Source organism: Oncorhynchus mykiss, chromosome 16 (genome assembly GCF_057628025.1).
Source record: "Oncorhynchus mykiss isolate SJ-2025 chromosome 16, ASM5762802v1, whole genome shotgun sequence".
Classification (NCBI taxonomy): domain Eukaryota; kingdom Metazoa; phylum Chordata; class Actinopteri; order Salmoniformes; family Salmonidae; genus Oncorhynchus; species Oncorhynchus mykiss.
In genome coordinates, this window is record NC_143037.1 from 79,280,746 (window position 1) to 79,295,931 (window position 15,186).

The window sequence follows — 15,186 nt, forward strand, 5'->3', positions numbered from 1 at the left end:
TAACAACCCTGCAGCGATAGATACGCCCTAAAAACCCTGCAGCGATAGACACGCCCTAACAACCCTGCAGCGATAGACACACCCTAACAACCCTGCAGCTATAGACACGCCCTAACAACCCTGCAGCGATAGACACGCCCTAACAACCCTGCAGCTATAGACACGCCCTAACAACCCTGCAGCGATAGACACGCCCTAACAACCCTGCAGCTATAGACACACCCTAACAACCCTGCAGCGATAGACACGCCCTAACAACCCTGCAGATATAGACACGCCCTAACAACCCTGCAGCGATAGACACGCCCTAACAACCCTGCATCTATAGACACGCCCTAACAACCCTTCAGCGATAGACACGCCCTAACAACCCTGCAGCGATAGACACGCCCTAACAACCCTGCAGCGATAGACACGCCCTAACAAACCTGCAGCGATAGACACGCCCTAACAACCCTGCAGCTATAGACACGCCCTAACAGCCCTGCAGCGATAGACACGCCCTAACAACCCTGCAGCTATAGACACGCCCTAACAACCCTGCAGCGATAGACACACCCTTACAACCCTGCAGCTATAGACACGCCCTAACAACCCTGCAGCGATAGACACGCCCTATCAACCCTGCAGCGATAGACACGCCCTAACAACCCTGCAGCGATAGACACGCCCTAACAACCCTGCAGCAATAGACACACCCTAACAACCCTGCAGCTTTAGACACGTCCTAACAACCCTGCAGCGATAGACACGCCCTTACAAACCTGCAGCGATAGACACGCCCTAACAACCCTGCAGCGATAGACACACCCTAACAACCCTGCAGCGATAGACACGCCCTAACAACCCTGCAGCGATAGACACGCCCTAACAGCCCTGCAGCGATAGACACACCCTAACAACCCTGCAGCGATAGACACACCCTAACAACCCTGCAGCGATAGACACACCCTAATAACCCTGCAGCGATAGACACACCCTAACAACCCTGCAGCGATAGACACACCCTAACAACCCTGCAACGATAGACGCACCCTAACAACCCTGCAGCGATAGACACGCCCTAACAACCCTGCAGCTATAGACACGCCCTAACAGCCCTGCAGCGATAGACACGCCCTAACAACCCTGCAGCGATAGACACGCCCTAATAACCCTGCAGCGATAGACACACCCTAACAACCCTGCAGCGATAGACACTCCCTAACAACCCTGCAGCGATAGACACGCCCTAACAACCCTGCAGCGATAGACACGCCCTAACAACCCTGCAGCGATAGACACGCCCTAACAACCCTGCAGCGATAGACACGCCCTAACAACCCTGCAGCGATAGACACGCCCTAACAACCCTGCAGCTATAGACACGCCCTAACAACCCTGCAGCGATAGACACGCCCTAACAACCCTGCAGCTATAGACACGCCCTAACAACCCTGCAGCGATAGACACACCCTAACAACCCTGCAGCTATAGACACGCCCTAACAACCCTGCAGCGATAGATACGCCCTAAAAACCCTGCAGCGATAGACACGCCCTAACAACCCTGCAGCGATAGACACACCCTAACAACCCTGCAGCTATAGACACGCCCTAACAACCCTGCAGCGATAGACACGCCCTAACAACCCTGCAGCTATAGACACGCCCTAACAACCCTGCAGCGATAGACACGCCCTAACAACCCTGCAGCTATAGACACACCCTAACAACCCTGCAGCGATAGACACGCCCTAACAACCCTGCAGATATAGACACGCCCTAACAACCCTGCAGCGATAGACACGCCCTAACAACCCTGCATCTATAGACACGCCCTAACAACCCTTCAGCGATAGACACGCCCTAACAACCCTGCAGCGATAGACACGCCCTAACAACCCTGCAGCGATAGACACGCCCTAACAAACCTGCAGCGATAGACACGCCCTAACAACCCTGCAGCTATAGACACGCCCTAACAGCCCTGCAGCGATAGACACGCCCTAACAACCCTGCAGCTATAGACACGCCCTAACAACCCTGCAGCGATAGACACACCCTTACAACCCTGCAGCTATAGACACGCCCTAACAACCCTGCAGCGATAGACACGCCCTATCAACCCTGCAGCGATAGACACGCCCTAACAACCCTGCAGCGATAGACACGCCCTAACAACCCTGCAGCGATAGACACTCCCTAACAACCCTGCAGCGATAGACACGCCCTAACAACCCTGCAGCGATAGACACGCCCTAACAACCCTGCAGCGATAGACACGCCCTAACAACCCTGCAGCGATAGACACGCCCTAACAACCCTGCAGCGATAGACACGCCCTAACAACCCTGCAGCTATAGACACGCCCTAACAACCCTGCAGCGATAGACACGCCCTAACAACCCTGCAGCTATAGACACGCCCTAACAACCCTGCAGCGATAGACACACCCTAACAACCCTGCAGCTATAGACACGCCCTAACAACCCTGCAGCGATAGATACGCCCTAAAAACCCTGCAGCGATAGACACGCCCTAACAACCCTGCAGCGATAGACACACCCTAACAACCCTGCAGCTATAGACACGCCCTAACAACCCTGCAGCGATAGACACGCCCTAACAACCCTGCAGCTATAGACACGCCCTAACAACCCTGCAGCGATAGACACGCCCTAACAACCCTGCAGCTATAGACACACCCTAACAACCCTGCAGCGATAGACACGCCCTAACAACCCTGCAGATATAGACACGCCCTAACAACCCTGCAGCGATAGACACGCCCTAACAACCCTGCATCTATAGACACGCCCTAACAACCCTTCAGCGATAGACACGCCCTAACAACCCTGCAGCGATAGACACGCCCTAACAACCCTGCAGCGATAGACACGCCCTAACAAACCTGCAGCGATAGACACGCCCTAACAACCCTGCAGCTATAGACACGCCCTAACAGCCCTGCAGCGATAGACACGCCCTAACAACCCTGCAGCTATAGACACGCCCTAACAACCCTGCAGCGATAGACACACCCTTACAACCCTGCAGCTATAGACACGCCCTAACAACCCTGCAGCGATAGACACGCCCTATCAACCCTGCAGCGATAGACACGCCCTAACAACCCTGCAGCGATAGACACGCCCTAACAACCCTGCAGCAATAGACACACCCTAACAACCCTGCAGCTTTAGACACGTCCTAACAACCCTGCAGCGATAGACACGCCCTTACAAACCTGCAGCGATAGACACGCCCTAACAACCCTGCAGCGATAGACACACCCTAACAACCCTGCAGCGATAGACACGCCCTAACAACCCTGCAGCGATAGACACGCCCTAACAGCCCTGCAGCGATAGACACACCCTAACAACCCTGCAGCGATAGACACACCCTAACAACCCTGCAGCGATAGACACACCCTAATAACCCTGCAGCGATAGACACACCCTAACAACCCTGCAGCGATAGACACACCCTAACAACCCTGCAACGATAGACGCACCCTAACAACCCTGCAGCGATAGACACGCCCTAACAACCCTGCAGCTATAGACACGCCCTAACAGCCCTGCAGCGATAGACACGCCCTAACAACCCTGCAGCGATAGACACGCCCTAATAACCCTGCAGCGATAGACACACCCTAACAACCCTGCAGCGATAGACACTCCCTAACAACCCTGCAGCGATAGACACGCCCTAACAACCCTGCAGCGATAGACACGCCCTAACAACCCTGCAGCGATAGACACGCCCTAACAACCCTGCAGCGATAGACACGCCCTAACAACCCTGCAGCGATAGACACGCCCTAACAACCCTGCAGCTATAGACACGCCCTAACAACCCTGCAGCGATAGACACGCCCTAACAACCCTGCAGCTATAGACACGCCCTAACAACCCTGCAGCGATAGACACACCCTAACAACCCTGCAGCTATAGACACGCCCTAACAACCCTGCAGCGATAGATACGCCCTAAAAACCCTGCAGCGATAGACACGCCCTAACAACCCTGCAGCGATAGACACACCCTAACAACCCTGCAGCTATAGACACGCCCTAACAACCCTGCAGCGATAGACACGCCCTAACAACCCTGCAGCTATAGACACGCCCTAACAACCCTGCAGCGATAGACACGCCCTAACAACCCTGCAGCTATAGACACACCCTAACAACCCTGCAGCGATAGACACGCCCTAACAACCCTGCAGATATAGACACGCCCTAACAACCCTGCAGCGATAGACACGCCCTAACAACCCTGCATCTATAGACACGCCCTAACAACCCTTCAGCGATAGACACGCCCTAACAACCCTGCAGCGATAGACACGCCCTAACAACCCTGCAGCGATAGACACGCCCTAACAAACCTGCAGCGATAGACACGCCCTAACAACCCTGCAGCTATAGACACGCCCTAACAGCCCTGCAGCGATAGACACGCCCTAACAACCCTGCAGCTATAGACACGCCCTAACAACCCTGCAGCGATAGACACACCCTTACAACCCTGCAGCTATAGACACGCCCTAACAACCCTGCAGCGATAGACACGCCCTATCAACCCTGCAGCGATAGACACGCCCTAACAACCCTGCAGCGATAGACACGCCCTAACAACCCTGCAGCAATAGACACACCCTAACAACCCTGCAGCTTTAGACACGTCCTAACAACCCTGCAGCGATAGACACGCCCTTACAAACCTGCAGCGATAGACACGCCCTAACAACCCTGCAGCGATAGACACACCCTAACAACCCTGCAGCGATAGACACGCCCTAACAACCCTGCAGCGATAGACACGCCCTAACAGCCCTGCAGCGATAGACACACCCTAACAACCCTGCAGCGATAGACACACCCTAACAACCCTGCAGCGATAGACACACCCTAATAACCCTGCAGCGATAGACACACCCTAACAACCCTGCAGCGATAGACACACCCTAACAACCCTGCAACGATAGACGCACCCTAACAACCCTGCAGCGATAGACACGCCCTAACAACCCTGCAGCTATAGACACGCCCTAACAGCCCTGCAGCGATAGACACGCCCTAACAACCCTGCAGCTATAGACACGCCCTAACAACCCTGCAGCGATAGACACGCCCTAACAACCCTGCAGCTATAGACACGCCCTAACAACCCTGCAGCGATAGACACGCCCTAACAACCCTGCAGCGATAGACACGCCCTAACAACCCTGCAGCGATAGACACGCCCTAACAACCCTGCAGCAATAGACACACCCTAACAACCCTGCAGCTATAGACACGTCCTAACAACCCTGCAGCGATAGACACGCCCTTACAAACCTGCAGCGATAGACACGCCCTAACAACCCTGCAGCGATAGACACACCCTAACAACCCTGCAGCGATAGACACGCCCTAACAACCCTGCAGCGATAGACACGCCCTAACAGCCCTGCAGCGATAGACACACCCTAACAACCCTGCAGCGATAGACACACCCTAACAACCCTGCAGCGATAGACACACCCTAATAACCCTGCAGCGATAGACACACCCTAACAACCCTGCAGCGATAGACACACCCTAACAACCCTGCAACGATAGACGCACCCTAACAACCCTGCAGCGATAGACACGCCCTAACAACCCTGCAGCGATAGACACACCCTAACAACCCTGCAGCGATAGACACGCCCTAACAACCCTGCAGCGATAGACACGCCCTAACAACCCTGCAGCAATAGACACGCCCTAACAACCCTGCAGCGATAGACACGCCCTAACAACCCTGCAGCTATAGACACGCCCTAACAACCCTGCAGCGATAGACACGCCCTAACAACCCTGCAGCTATAGACACACCCTAACAACCCTGCAGCGATAGACACGCCCTAACAACCCTGCAGATATAGACACGCCCTAACAACCCTGCAGCGATAGACACGCCCTAACAACCCTGCATCTATAGACACGCCCTAACAACCCTTCAGCGATAGACACGCCCTAACAACCCTGCAGCGATAGACACGCCCTAACAACCCTGCAGCGATAGACACGCCCTAACAAACCTGCAGCGATAGACACGCCCTAACAACCCTGCAGCTATAGACACGCCCTAACAGCCCTGCAGCGATAGACACGCCCTAACAACCCTGCAGCTATAGACACGCCCTAACAACCCTGCAGCGATAGACACACCCTTACAACCCTGCAGCTATAGACACGCCCTAACAACCCTGCAGCGATAGACACGCCCTATCAACCCTGCAGCGATAGACACGCCCTAACAACCCTGCAGCGATAGACACGCCCTAACAACCCTGCAGCAATAGACACACCCTAACAACCCTGCAGCTTTAGACACGTCCTAACAACCCTGCAGCGATAGACACGCCCTTACAAACCTGCAGCGATAGACACGCCCTAACAACCCTGCAGCGATAGACACACCCTAACAACCCTGCAGCGATAGACACGCCCTAACAACCCTGCAGCGATAGACACGCCCTAACAGCCCTGCAGCGATAGACACACCCTAACAACCCTGCAGCGATAGACACACCCTAACAACCCTGCAGCGATAGACACACCCTAATAACCCTGCAGCGATAGACACACCCTAACAACCCTGCAGCGATAGACACACCCTAACAACCCTGCAACGATAGACGCACCCTAACAACCCTGCAGCGATAGACACGCCCTAACAACCCTGCAGCTATAGACACGCCCTAACAGCCCTGCAGCGATAGACACGCCCTAACAACCCTGCAGCTATAGACACGCCCTAACAACCCTGCAGCGATAGACACGCCCTAACAACCCTGCAGCTATAGACACGCCCTAACAACCCTGCAGCGATAGACACGCCCTAACAACCCTGCAGCGATAGACACGCCCTAACAACCCTGCAGCGATAGACACGCCCTAACAACCCTGCAGCAATAGACACACCCTAACAACCCTGCAGCTATAGACACGTCCTAACAACCCTGCAGCGATAGACACGCCCTTACAAACCTGCAGCGATAGACACGCCCTAACAACCCTGCAGCGATAGACACACCCTAACAACCCTGCAGCGATAGACACGCCCTAACAACCCTGCAGCGATAGACACGCCCTAACAGCCCTGCAGCGATAGACACACCCTAACAACCCTGCAGCGATAGACACACCCTAACAACCCTGCAGCGATAGACACACCCTAATAACCCTGCAGCGATAGACACACCCTAACAACCCTGCAGCGATAGACACACCCTAACAACCCTGCAACGATAGACGCACCCTAACAACCCTGCAGCGATAGACACGCCCTAACAACCCTGCAGCGATAGACACACCCTAACAACCCTGCAGCGATAGACACACCCTAACAACCCTGCAGCGATAGACACGCCCTAACAACCCTGCAGCTATAGGCTTTCACAAGGACCTCTGAGTTAGTTGAGTAGGTCAGTTCTTCAAGGCCAGTTCTCTATTCTCTGTGTTTTGTGTCATTCTACTTTAAAAGTCATTTTGAATAAAAGCATCTGTTCAGTGGCATATAGAGTATTTTATAATAACTCCTGTTTTTCTGTGTCTCTCCCTCTCTCTGTGTCTCTCCCTCTCTCTGTGTCTCTCTCTCTGTCTCTCCCTCTCTGTGTCTCTCCCTCTCTGTCTCTCCCTCTCTGTGTCTCTCCATCTCTGTGTCTCTCCCTCTCTGTGTCACTCCCTCTCTGTGTCTCTTGCTCTCTGTGTCTCTCCCTCTCTGTGTCTCTCCCTCTCTGTGTCTCTCCCTCGATGCAGGAAGCCAGAGAAGGGTATACAGTACCTGATAGAGAGAGGCTTCGTATCGGACACACCGGTAGGCATCGCCCGCTTCATCCTGGAGAGGAAAGGACTGAGCAGACAGATGATAGGAGAGTTTCTGGGCTGCAGACAGAAACAGTTCAACAAGGACGTACTGGAGTGAGTGGCGAACCAATCAACTGTTCTGTCTGACTCTAACCAATCAACTGTTCTGACTGCAACCAATCAACTGTTCTGTCTGACTCTAACCAATTAACTGTTCTGTCTGACTCTAACCAATCAACTGTTCTGTCTGACTCTAACCAATCAACTGTTCTGACTGCAACCAATCAACTGTTCTGTCTGACTCTAACCAATCAACTGTTCTGACTGCAACCAATCAACTGTTCTGTCTGACTCTAACCAATCAACTGTTCTGACTGCAACCAATCAACTGTTCTGTCTGACTCTAACCAATAAACTGTTCTGACTGCAACCAATCAACTGTTCTGTCTGACTCTAACCAATCAACTGTTCTGTCTGACTCTAACCAATCAACTGTTCTGACTGCAACCAATCAACTGTTCTGTCTGACTCTAACCAATCAACTGTTCTGACTGCAACCAATCAACTGTTCTGTCTGACTCTAACCAATCAACTGTTCTGACTGCAACCAATCAACTGTTCTGTCTGACTCTAACCAATCAACTGTTCTGACTGTAACCACTCAACTGTTCTGTCTGACTGTAACCAATCAACTGTTCTGTCTGACTCTAACCAATCAACTGTTCTGTCTGACTGTAACCAATCAACTGTTCTGTCTGACTCTAACCAATCAACTGTTCTGTCTGACTCTAACCAATCAACTGTTCTGTCTGACTCTAACCAATCAACTGTTCTGTCTGACTCTAACCAGTCAACCAGACAACTGTTCTGTCTGACTCTAACCAGTCAACTGATCTGTCTGACTCTAACCAATCAATTGTTCTGACTAACCAATCAACTGTTCTGTCTGACTCTAACCAATCAACTGTTCTGTCTGACTCTAACCAATCAACTGTTCTGTCTGACTCTAACCAATCAACTGTTCTGTCTGACTCTAACCAATCAACTGTTCTGTCTGACTCTAACCAGTCAACCAGACAACTGTTCTGTCTGACTCTAACCAGTCAACTCTGTACTATACAGTATTGTGTTCTGTCTGACTCTAACCAGTCAACTCTGTACTATACAGTATCGTGTTCTGTCTGACTCTAACCAGTCAACTCTGAACTATACAGTATTGTGTTCTGTCTGACTCTAACCAGTCAACTCTGTACTATACAGTATTGTGTTCTGTCTGACTCTCTCCCTCTCTTCATCCTCTCTCCCTCTCTTCCTCCCTCTCTCCCTCTCTTCCTTCCTCTCTCCTCTCTCCCTCTCTTCCTCCCTCTCTTCCTCCCTCTCTCCCTCTCTTCCTCCCTCTCTCCCTCTCTTCCTTCCTCTCTCCTCTCTTCATCCTCTCTCCCTCTCTCCATCCTTCATCCTCTCTCCCTCTCTTCCTCCCTCTCTCCCTCTCTTCCTCCCTCTCCCTCTCTTCCTTCCTCTCTCCTCTCTCTTCATCCTCTCTCCCTCTCTTCCTTCCTCTCTCCTCTCTCTTCATCCTCTCTCCCTCTCTCCATCCTTCCTCCCTCTCTTCATCCTTCCTCCCTCTCTCCCTCTTTCCATCCTTCCCTCCCTCTCTCCATCCTTCCTCCCTTTCTTCATCCTTCCCTCCCTCTCTCCATCCTTCCTCCCTTTCTTCATCCTTCCCTCCCTCTCTCCTCTATCCTCTCCCTGTCCAGTTGTGTGGTAGATGAGTTGGACTTCTCAGGGATGGATCTAGATGATGCCCTCAGGAAGTTTCAGGCCCAGATTAAAGTCCAGGGAGAGGCCCAGAAGGTGGAGAGACTGATCGAGGCTTTCAGGTAACAGCAGGATTATGGACTATAGCATGACCTGTGGATTTATATACTTTTCTGATTTTTTTTTTGGGGGGGGGGAGTAGTTTGTGTTGTGCACAAGAGTATTCATTTTGTATTGAAAATGAATCTGCTTCATATCTAATCCCCCCCCCCCCCCCCCCCCCGTCCCCCCCCCGTCCCCCCGTCCTCACCTCCAGTCAGCGGTACTGTGTGAGTAACCCGGTGCTGATCCGACAGTTCCGGAACCCCGACACCATCTTCATCCTGGCCTTCGCCATCATCCTCCTCAACACTGACATGTACTCTCCCAACGTCAAACCAGAGAGGAAGATGAAGTTGGAGGACTTCATCAAAAACCTCAGAGGTGAGGAAGATGCTGACTGTTTTTTTTTTCAGAACCTGAGGTAAAAATGATCTGTTTTTACTTCTTCTCTCTTACCCCTCAAAACAGACAACCATAGTGTCTACGTCTATTTCTCTCACTTCATTGGCCAATCTCAGACTTTCCCCTTCTATCCTCCTCGTCATCTCTACCTCTTATTCTACAGAACATTAGGGAATGATTTATAGTAGAATTTGTATATCACTTCCTTTTCTCTGTTTTGATAAACTCTCCTCTGTGTGTGATATGTTTCCCCAGGAGTGGATAATGGCCAGGACATTCCCAGAGACCTGTTAATAGGAATCTACCATCGGATAGAGAAGTGGGAGCTACGCACCAACGATGACCACGTGTCTCAAGTACAGGCTGTGGAGAGGGTTTTGGTTGGCAAGAAGCCTGTAAGTCAACATAAAGTAGAAATGGGTTTGGATTCCTCTATTGACGTTGTATCCAATCTAAAGTGATTATCTTATTTTAGCATTTTATGAAAGTACAGATTTATGAATGGTATATCACTGTAGTTAGTAAGAAACATGGGGATGGTGTGCTGCTTTAAAAGTTTAATAAACTTGTTATCTTAAGAGACAAGTAGGAGAAAATGCCCTTTGAAAGACTGACGAGATTTTCACACTTTCTAGAGTGTTCTAGAAAGAGAGTAGAGAGTTCTTGTTTTGTGTACGCCCATTCAGCGTTGTTAACGCCCTCTTAAGCCTTAGCCCCACCCACGCGTGTAAACATGTGAGTCAGCATGCTATTGTCCTCGAGGAAATAGTCTCTCGACTTAAACCCGGCTAAATTCAGGACAGCAATATTTTTGTTGAGAGCTGTAGCAACACTTCTGCATTTGTCCAAAAAAAACTATATTATAATATGATATATATTTCCAAAAAATCTGCAGTTGTAAAGATGATCTATGTACTGACCAGGGACCAGCCACCGTTCTGTTATAGACAGACCAATCGGGACTCATCTCATATACCCATGGTTAGTGGGGAAAACCCCATACTGTAGATAGAAGATATACCCCCCTTTGTTAGTGGGGAAAACCCCATACTGTAGATAGAATATATACCCCCCATGGTTAGTGGGGAAAACCCCATACTGTAGATAGAAGATATACCCATGGTTAGTGGGGAAAACCCCATACTGTAGGTAGAAGATATACCCATGGTTAGTGGGGAAAACCCCATACTGTAGGTAGAAGATATACCCATGGTTAGTGGGGAAAACCCCATTCTGTAGGTAGAAGATATACCCCCTTTGGTTAGTGGGGAAAACCCCATTCTGTAGGTAGAATATATACCCCCCTTGGTTAGTGGGGAAAACCCCATACTGTAGATAGAAGATATACCCCCCATGGTTAGTGGGGAAAACCCCATACTGTAGATAGAAGATATACCCATGGTTAGTGGGGAAAACCCCATACTGTAGGTAGAAGATATACCCATGGTTAGTGGGGAAAACCCCATACTGTAGGTAGAAGATATACCCATGGTTAGTGGGGGAAACCCCATACTGTAGGTAGAAGATATACCCATGGTTAGTGGGGGAAACCCCGTACTGTAGATAGAATATATACCCATGGTTAGTGGGGGAAACCCCATACTGTAGATAGAAGATATACCCATGGTTAGTGGGGAAAACCCCATACTGTAGGTAGAAGATATACCCATGGTTAGTGGGGGAAACCCCATACTGTAGATAGAAGATATACCCATGGTTAGTGGGGAAAACCCCATACTGTAGATAGAAGATATACCCATGGTTAGTGGGGAAAACCCCGTACTGTAGATAGAATATATACCCCCCATGGTTAGTGGGGGAAACCCCATACTGTAGATAGAAGATATACCCATGGTTAGTGGGCAAAACCCCGTACTGTAGATAGACTCAAATTTTGCCTGATATGAAGTCGGATTCTGTAAACATTTATGCTTAATTGTATATTTGAGCTGGTAAGCCTGAACTGCAAACAAACCTTTCTGTGTTGTGTAGTAATAATATTTTGTGTGTAGGTGCTCTCGCTGCCACATCGTAGATTGGTGTGTTGCTGTCAGCTGTACGAGGTGCCTGACCCTAACAGAAACCAGAGGACTGGAGTCCACCAGAGAGAAGTCTTCCTCTTCAACGACCTGCTCGTGGTAAGACTCACCTGTGAGCCCTCGGATAGGTTACGTGTGAGGCACATAGTGGGCCAACACGCTTTACAGGATAGAGAGAGTTTTGTTAATGCTGAGAACAGAATATACACAATATGTTTTAAAAACAGCACTCTTAAAATGTTCTCTGAACGTTACTAATACTTTTTTTTGTGTGTTTCTTTTTTTATGGACTGTTTTCTTAACGTTCTCTGAAAACAATTTGAGAACATGACTTTAAATAGAACCATGAGGAAACCTGTAGGAAACGTTATGCTTAAAGTACTGAAAGATTCCCACGCTGTTTATTAATGTTCTCTGAACTATTAGAGAACATTCCCCAATTTCAAACCATTTGAAGAACGTCCCTAGAACGTTATTCAAAATAGAAATTGTACCATGTTTGAACTTTTTAGGAAACGTTTCGTTAAAGTAATGAAATACCAAAACAATAAATATCAAGCTCCTCGTGCCGAGAATTTTCCCAAAAACCGAGCAACTATCCTGCACCATTCCTAGAACGTCGTGCGAAGGTTTGTTCGCAAATTAACCATAGGACAACCATGCTCTTACCAAGCTCTAAGAAACATCTGGTTCTCAGAACGTTATGTGCTAGCTGGGATCATAAAGAGACGTCCCTCTTCTCCCCTACAGGTAACCAAGATCTTCCAGAAGAAGAAGACCTCTGTGACATACAGTTTCAGACAGTCCTTCCCCCTGGTCGAGATGCACGTTCACATTTTCCAGAAACAATGTAAGTGTGTGTGTGTGTGTGTGTGTGTGTGTGTGTGTGTGTGTGTGTGTGTGTGTGTGTGTGTGTGTGTGTGTGTACTCCTGTAAGTACTGAGCTATATCCAGATTCTCCACCCTCCTCCCAGCGTGTGCTTCACAGTGTGTCATGGATATTAAATCATAGGATTGGTGTAAACATTAGCTGGAGGGAATTTCACCATTGTTGATAGCCATGACAGAAAGTGTTCACGTGCACACTATGGGAGAAGGGTGCAGAATGGGGAGGCAGTATGTGTCTCTCCGGCCATCTGTCTCTCCATCTGTCCCTCTCTAACCCTATCAATTCAATTCAATTCAAGGGCTTTATTGGCATGGGAAACATGTGTTAACATTGCCAAAGCAAGTGAGGTAGGCAACATACAAAGTGAATATATAAAGTGATCTATCTATCTGTCTATCTATCTATCTATCTATCTATCTATCTATCTATCTATCTGTCTGTCTGTCTGTCTGTTTGTTTGTCTGTCTGTCTGTCTGTCTGTCTGTCTGTCTGTCTGTCTGTCTGTCTGTCTGTCTGTCTGTCTGTCTGTCTGTCTGTCTGTCTGTCTGTCTGTCTGTCTGTCTGTCTGTCTGTCTGTCTGTCTGTCTGTCTGTCTGTCTGTCTGTCTGTCTGTCTGTCTGTCTGTCTGTCTGTCTGTCTGTCTGTCTGTCTGTCTGTCTGTCTGTCTGTCTGTCTGTCTGTCTGTCTGTCTGTCTGTCTGTCTGTCTCTTTCTCTTTCTCTTTCTCTCTTTCTCTCTCTTTCTCTTTCTCTCTTTTTCTCTCTTTCTCTCTCTTTCTCTCTTTCTCTCTCTCTCTTTCTCTCTCTCTCTCTTTCTCTCTTTATCTCTCTCTCTTTCTCTCTCTCTCTTTCTCTCTTTCTCTCTCTCTCTTTCTCTCTTTCTCTCTCTCTCTTTCTCTCTCTTTCTCTCTCAATTCAAGGGGCTTTATTGGCATGGGAAACATGTGTTAATTGCCAAAGCAATCTCTGCTATAAATACATCACCGTATCTATTCTCTGATCACAGCACAGAGGAGGCCATTTTAAACCTTCGTCCTGTTTAATGATAATTCACCCTCGATAATTACATTTATGTCTATTTCTTTCATTTTTGTACATGACATGACAGTTATTTTTGAGACAACTACAATTGCATTCTCACCACTATAACATAACTGCATTATAGTTTGTAAATTACAACCATATGATTGTGGTATTGGATGGTTAGTTGTACGTGGGTGTTTGTGTGAAGACACCTCCTCTCTGGTGAAGACTGTGATTCAGTCCTCTTTCCTTTGCGGTACCTCTGACCAGAACCCTATGAGATGTCCACTGCGTCTGTGTTAAACACGTCTCCTCTCTCCCCTGCAGACTATCCCCACGGTATCCGTCTGACGTCAGCCAACCCTGGTGGGGACAGAAAGGTTCTGATAGTGTTTAACGCGCCGAGCCAGCAGGACAGAACGCGTTTCACCTCCGACCTGAGAGAGAGCATCGCTGAGGTGACGGAGATGGAGAAATACAGGGTGGAGTGTGAGTAGGACTATACTATACTAGTAGACTATACAGGGTGGAGTGTGAGTAGGACTATACTATACTATACTAGTAGACTATACAGGGTGGAGTGTGAGTAGGACTATACAGGGTGGAGTGTGAGTAGGACTATACAGGGTGGAGTGTGAGTAGGACTATACAGGGTGGAGTGTGAGTAGGACTATACTATACTAGTAGACTATACAGGGTGGAGTGTGAGTAGGACTATACTATACTAGTAGACTATACAGGGTGGAGTGTGAGTAGGACTATACTATACTAGTAGACTATACAGGGTGGAGTGTGAGTAGAACTATACAGGGTGGAGTGTGAGTAGAACTATACAGGGTGGAGTGTGAGTAGAACTATACAGGGTGGAGTGTGAGTAGAACTATACAGGGTGGAGTGTGAGTAGAACTATACAGGGTGGAGTGTGAGTAGAACTATACAGGGTGGAGTGTGAGTAGAACTATACAGGGTGGAGTGTGAGTAGTACTATACAGGGTGGAGTGTGAGTAGAACTATACAGGGTGGAGTGTGAGTAGTACTATACAGGGTGGAGTGTGAGTAGAACTATACAGGGTGGAGTGTGAGTAGGACTATACAGGGTGGAGTGTGAGTAGTACTATACAGGGTGGAGTGTGAGTAGAACTATACAG

General features: G+C 49.3%; 1 protein-coding gene across 1 annotated transcript in view; it reads left to right on the top strand.

Moving 5' to 3' along the window:
* LOC110491184 (IQ motif and SEC7 domain-containing protein 1) overlaps window positions 1–15,186 on the top strand; it is a 78,716-nt gene that overhangs the window by 42,940 nt on the left and 20,590 nt on the right. Inside the window, exons 5-11 of the mRNA XM_090204042.1 lie at window positions 7,780–7,941; window positions 9,585–9,707; window positions 9,902–10,068; window positions 10,345–10,484; window positions 12,102–12,227; window positions 12,879–12,978; window positions 14,366–14,527. Of these exons, the coding sequence (XP_090060168.1) occupies window positions 7,780–7,941; window positions 9,585–9,707; window positions 9,902–10,068; window positions 10,345–10,484; window positions 12,102–12,227; window positions 12,879–12,978; window positions 14,366–14,527 (980 nt within the window). The remainder of the gene's footprint in view (window positions 1–7,779; window positions 7,942–9,584; window positions 9,708–9,901; window positions 10,069–10,344; window positions 10,485–12,101; window positions 12,228–12,878; window positions 12,979–14,365; window positions 14,528–15,186) is intronic.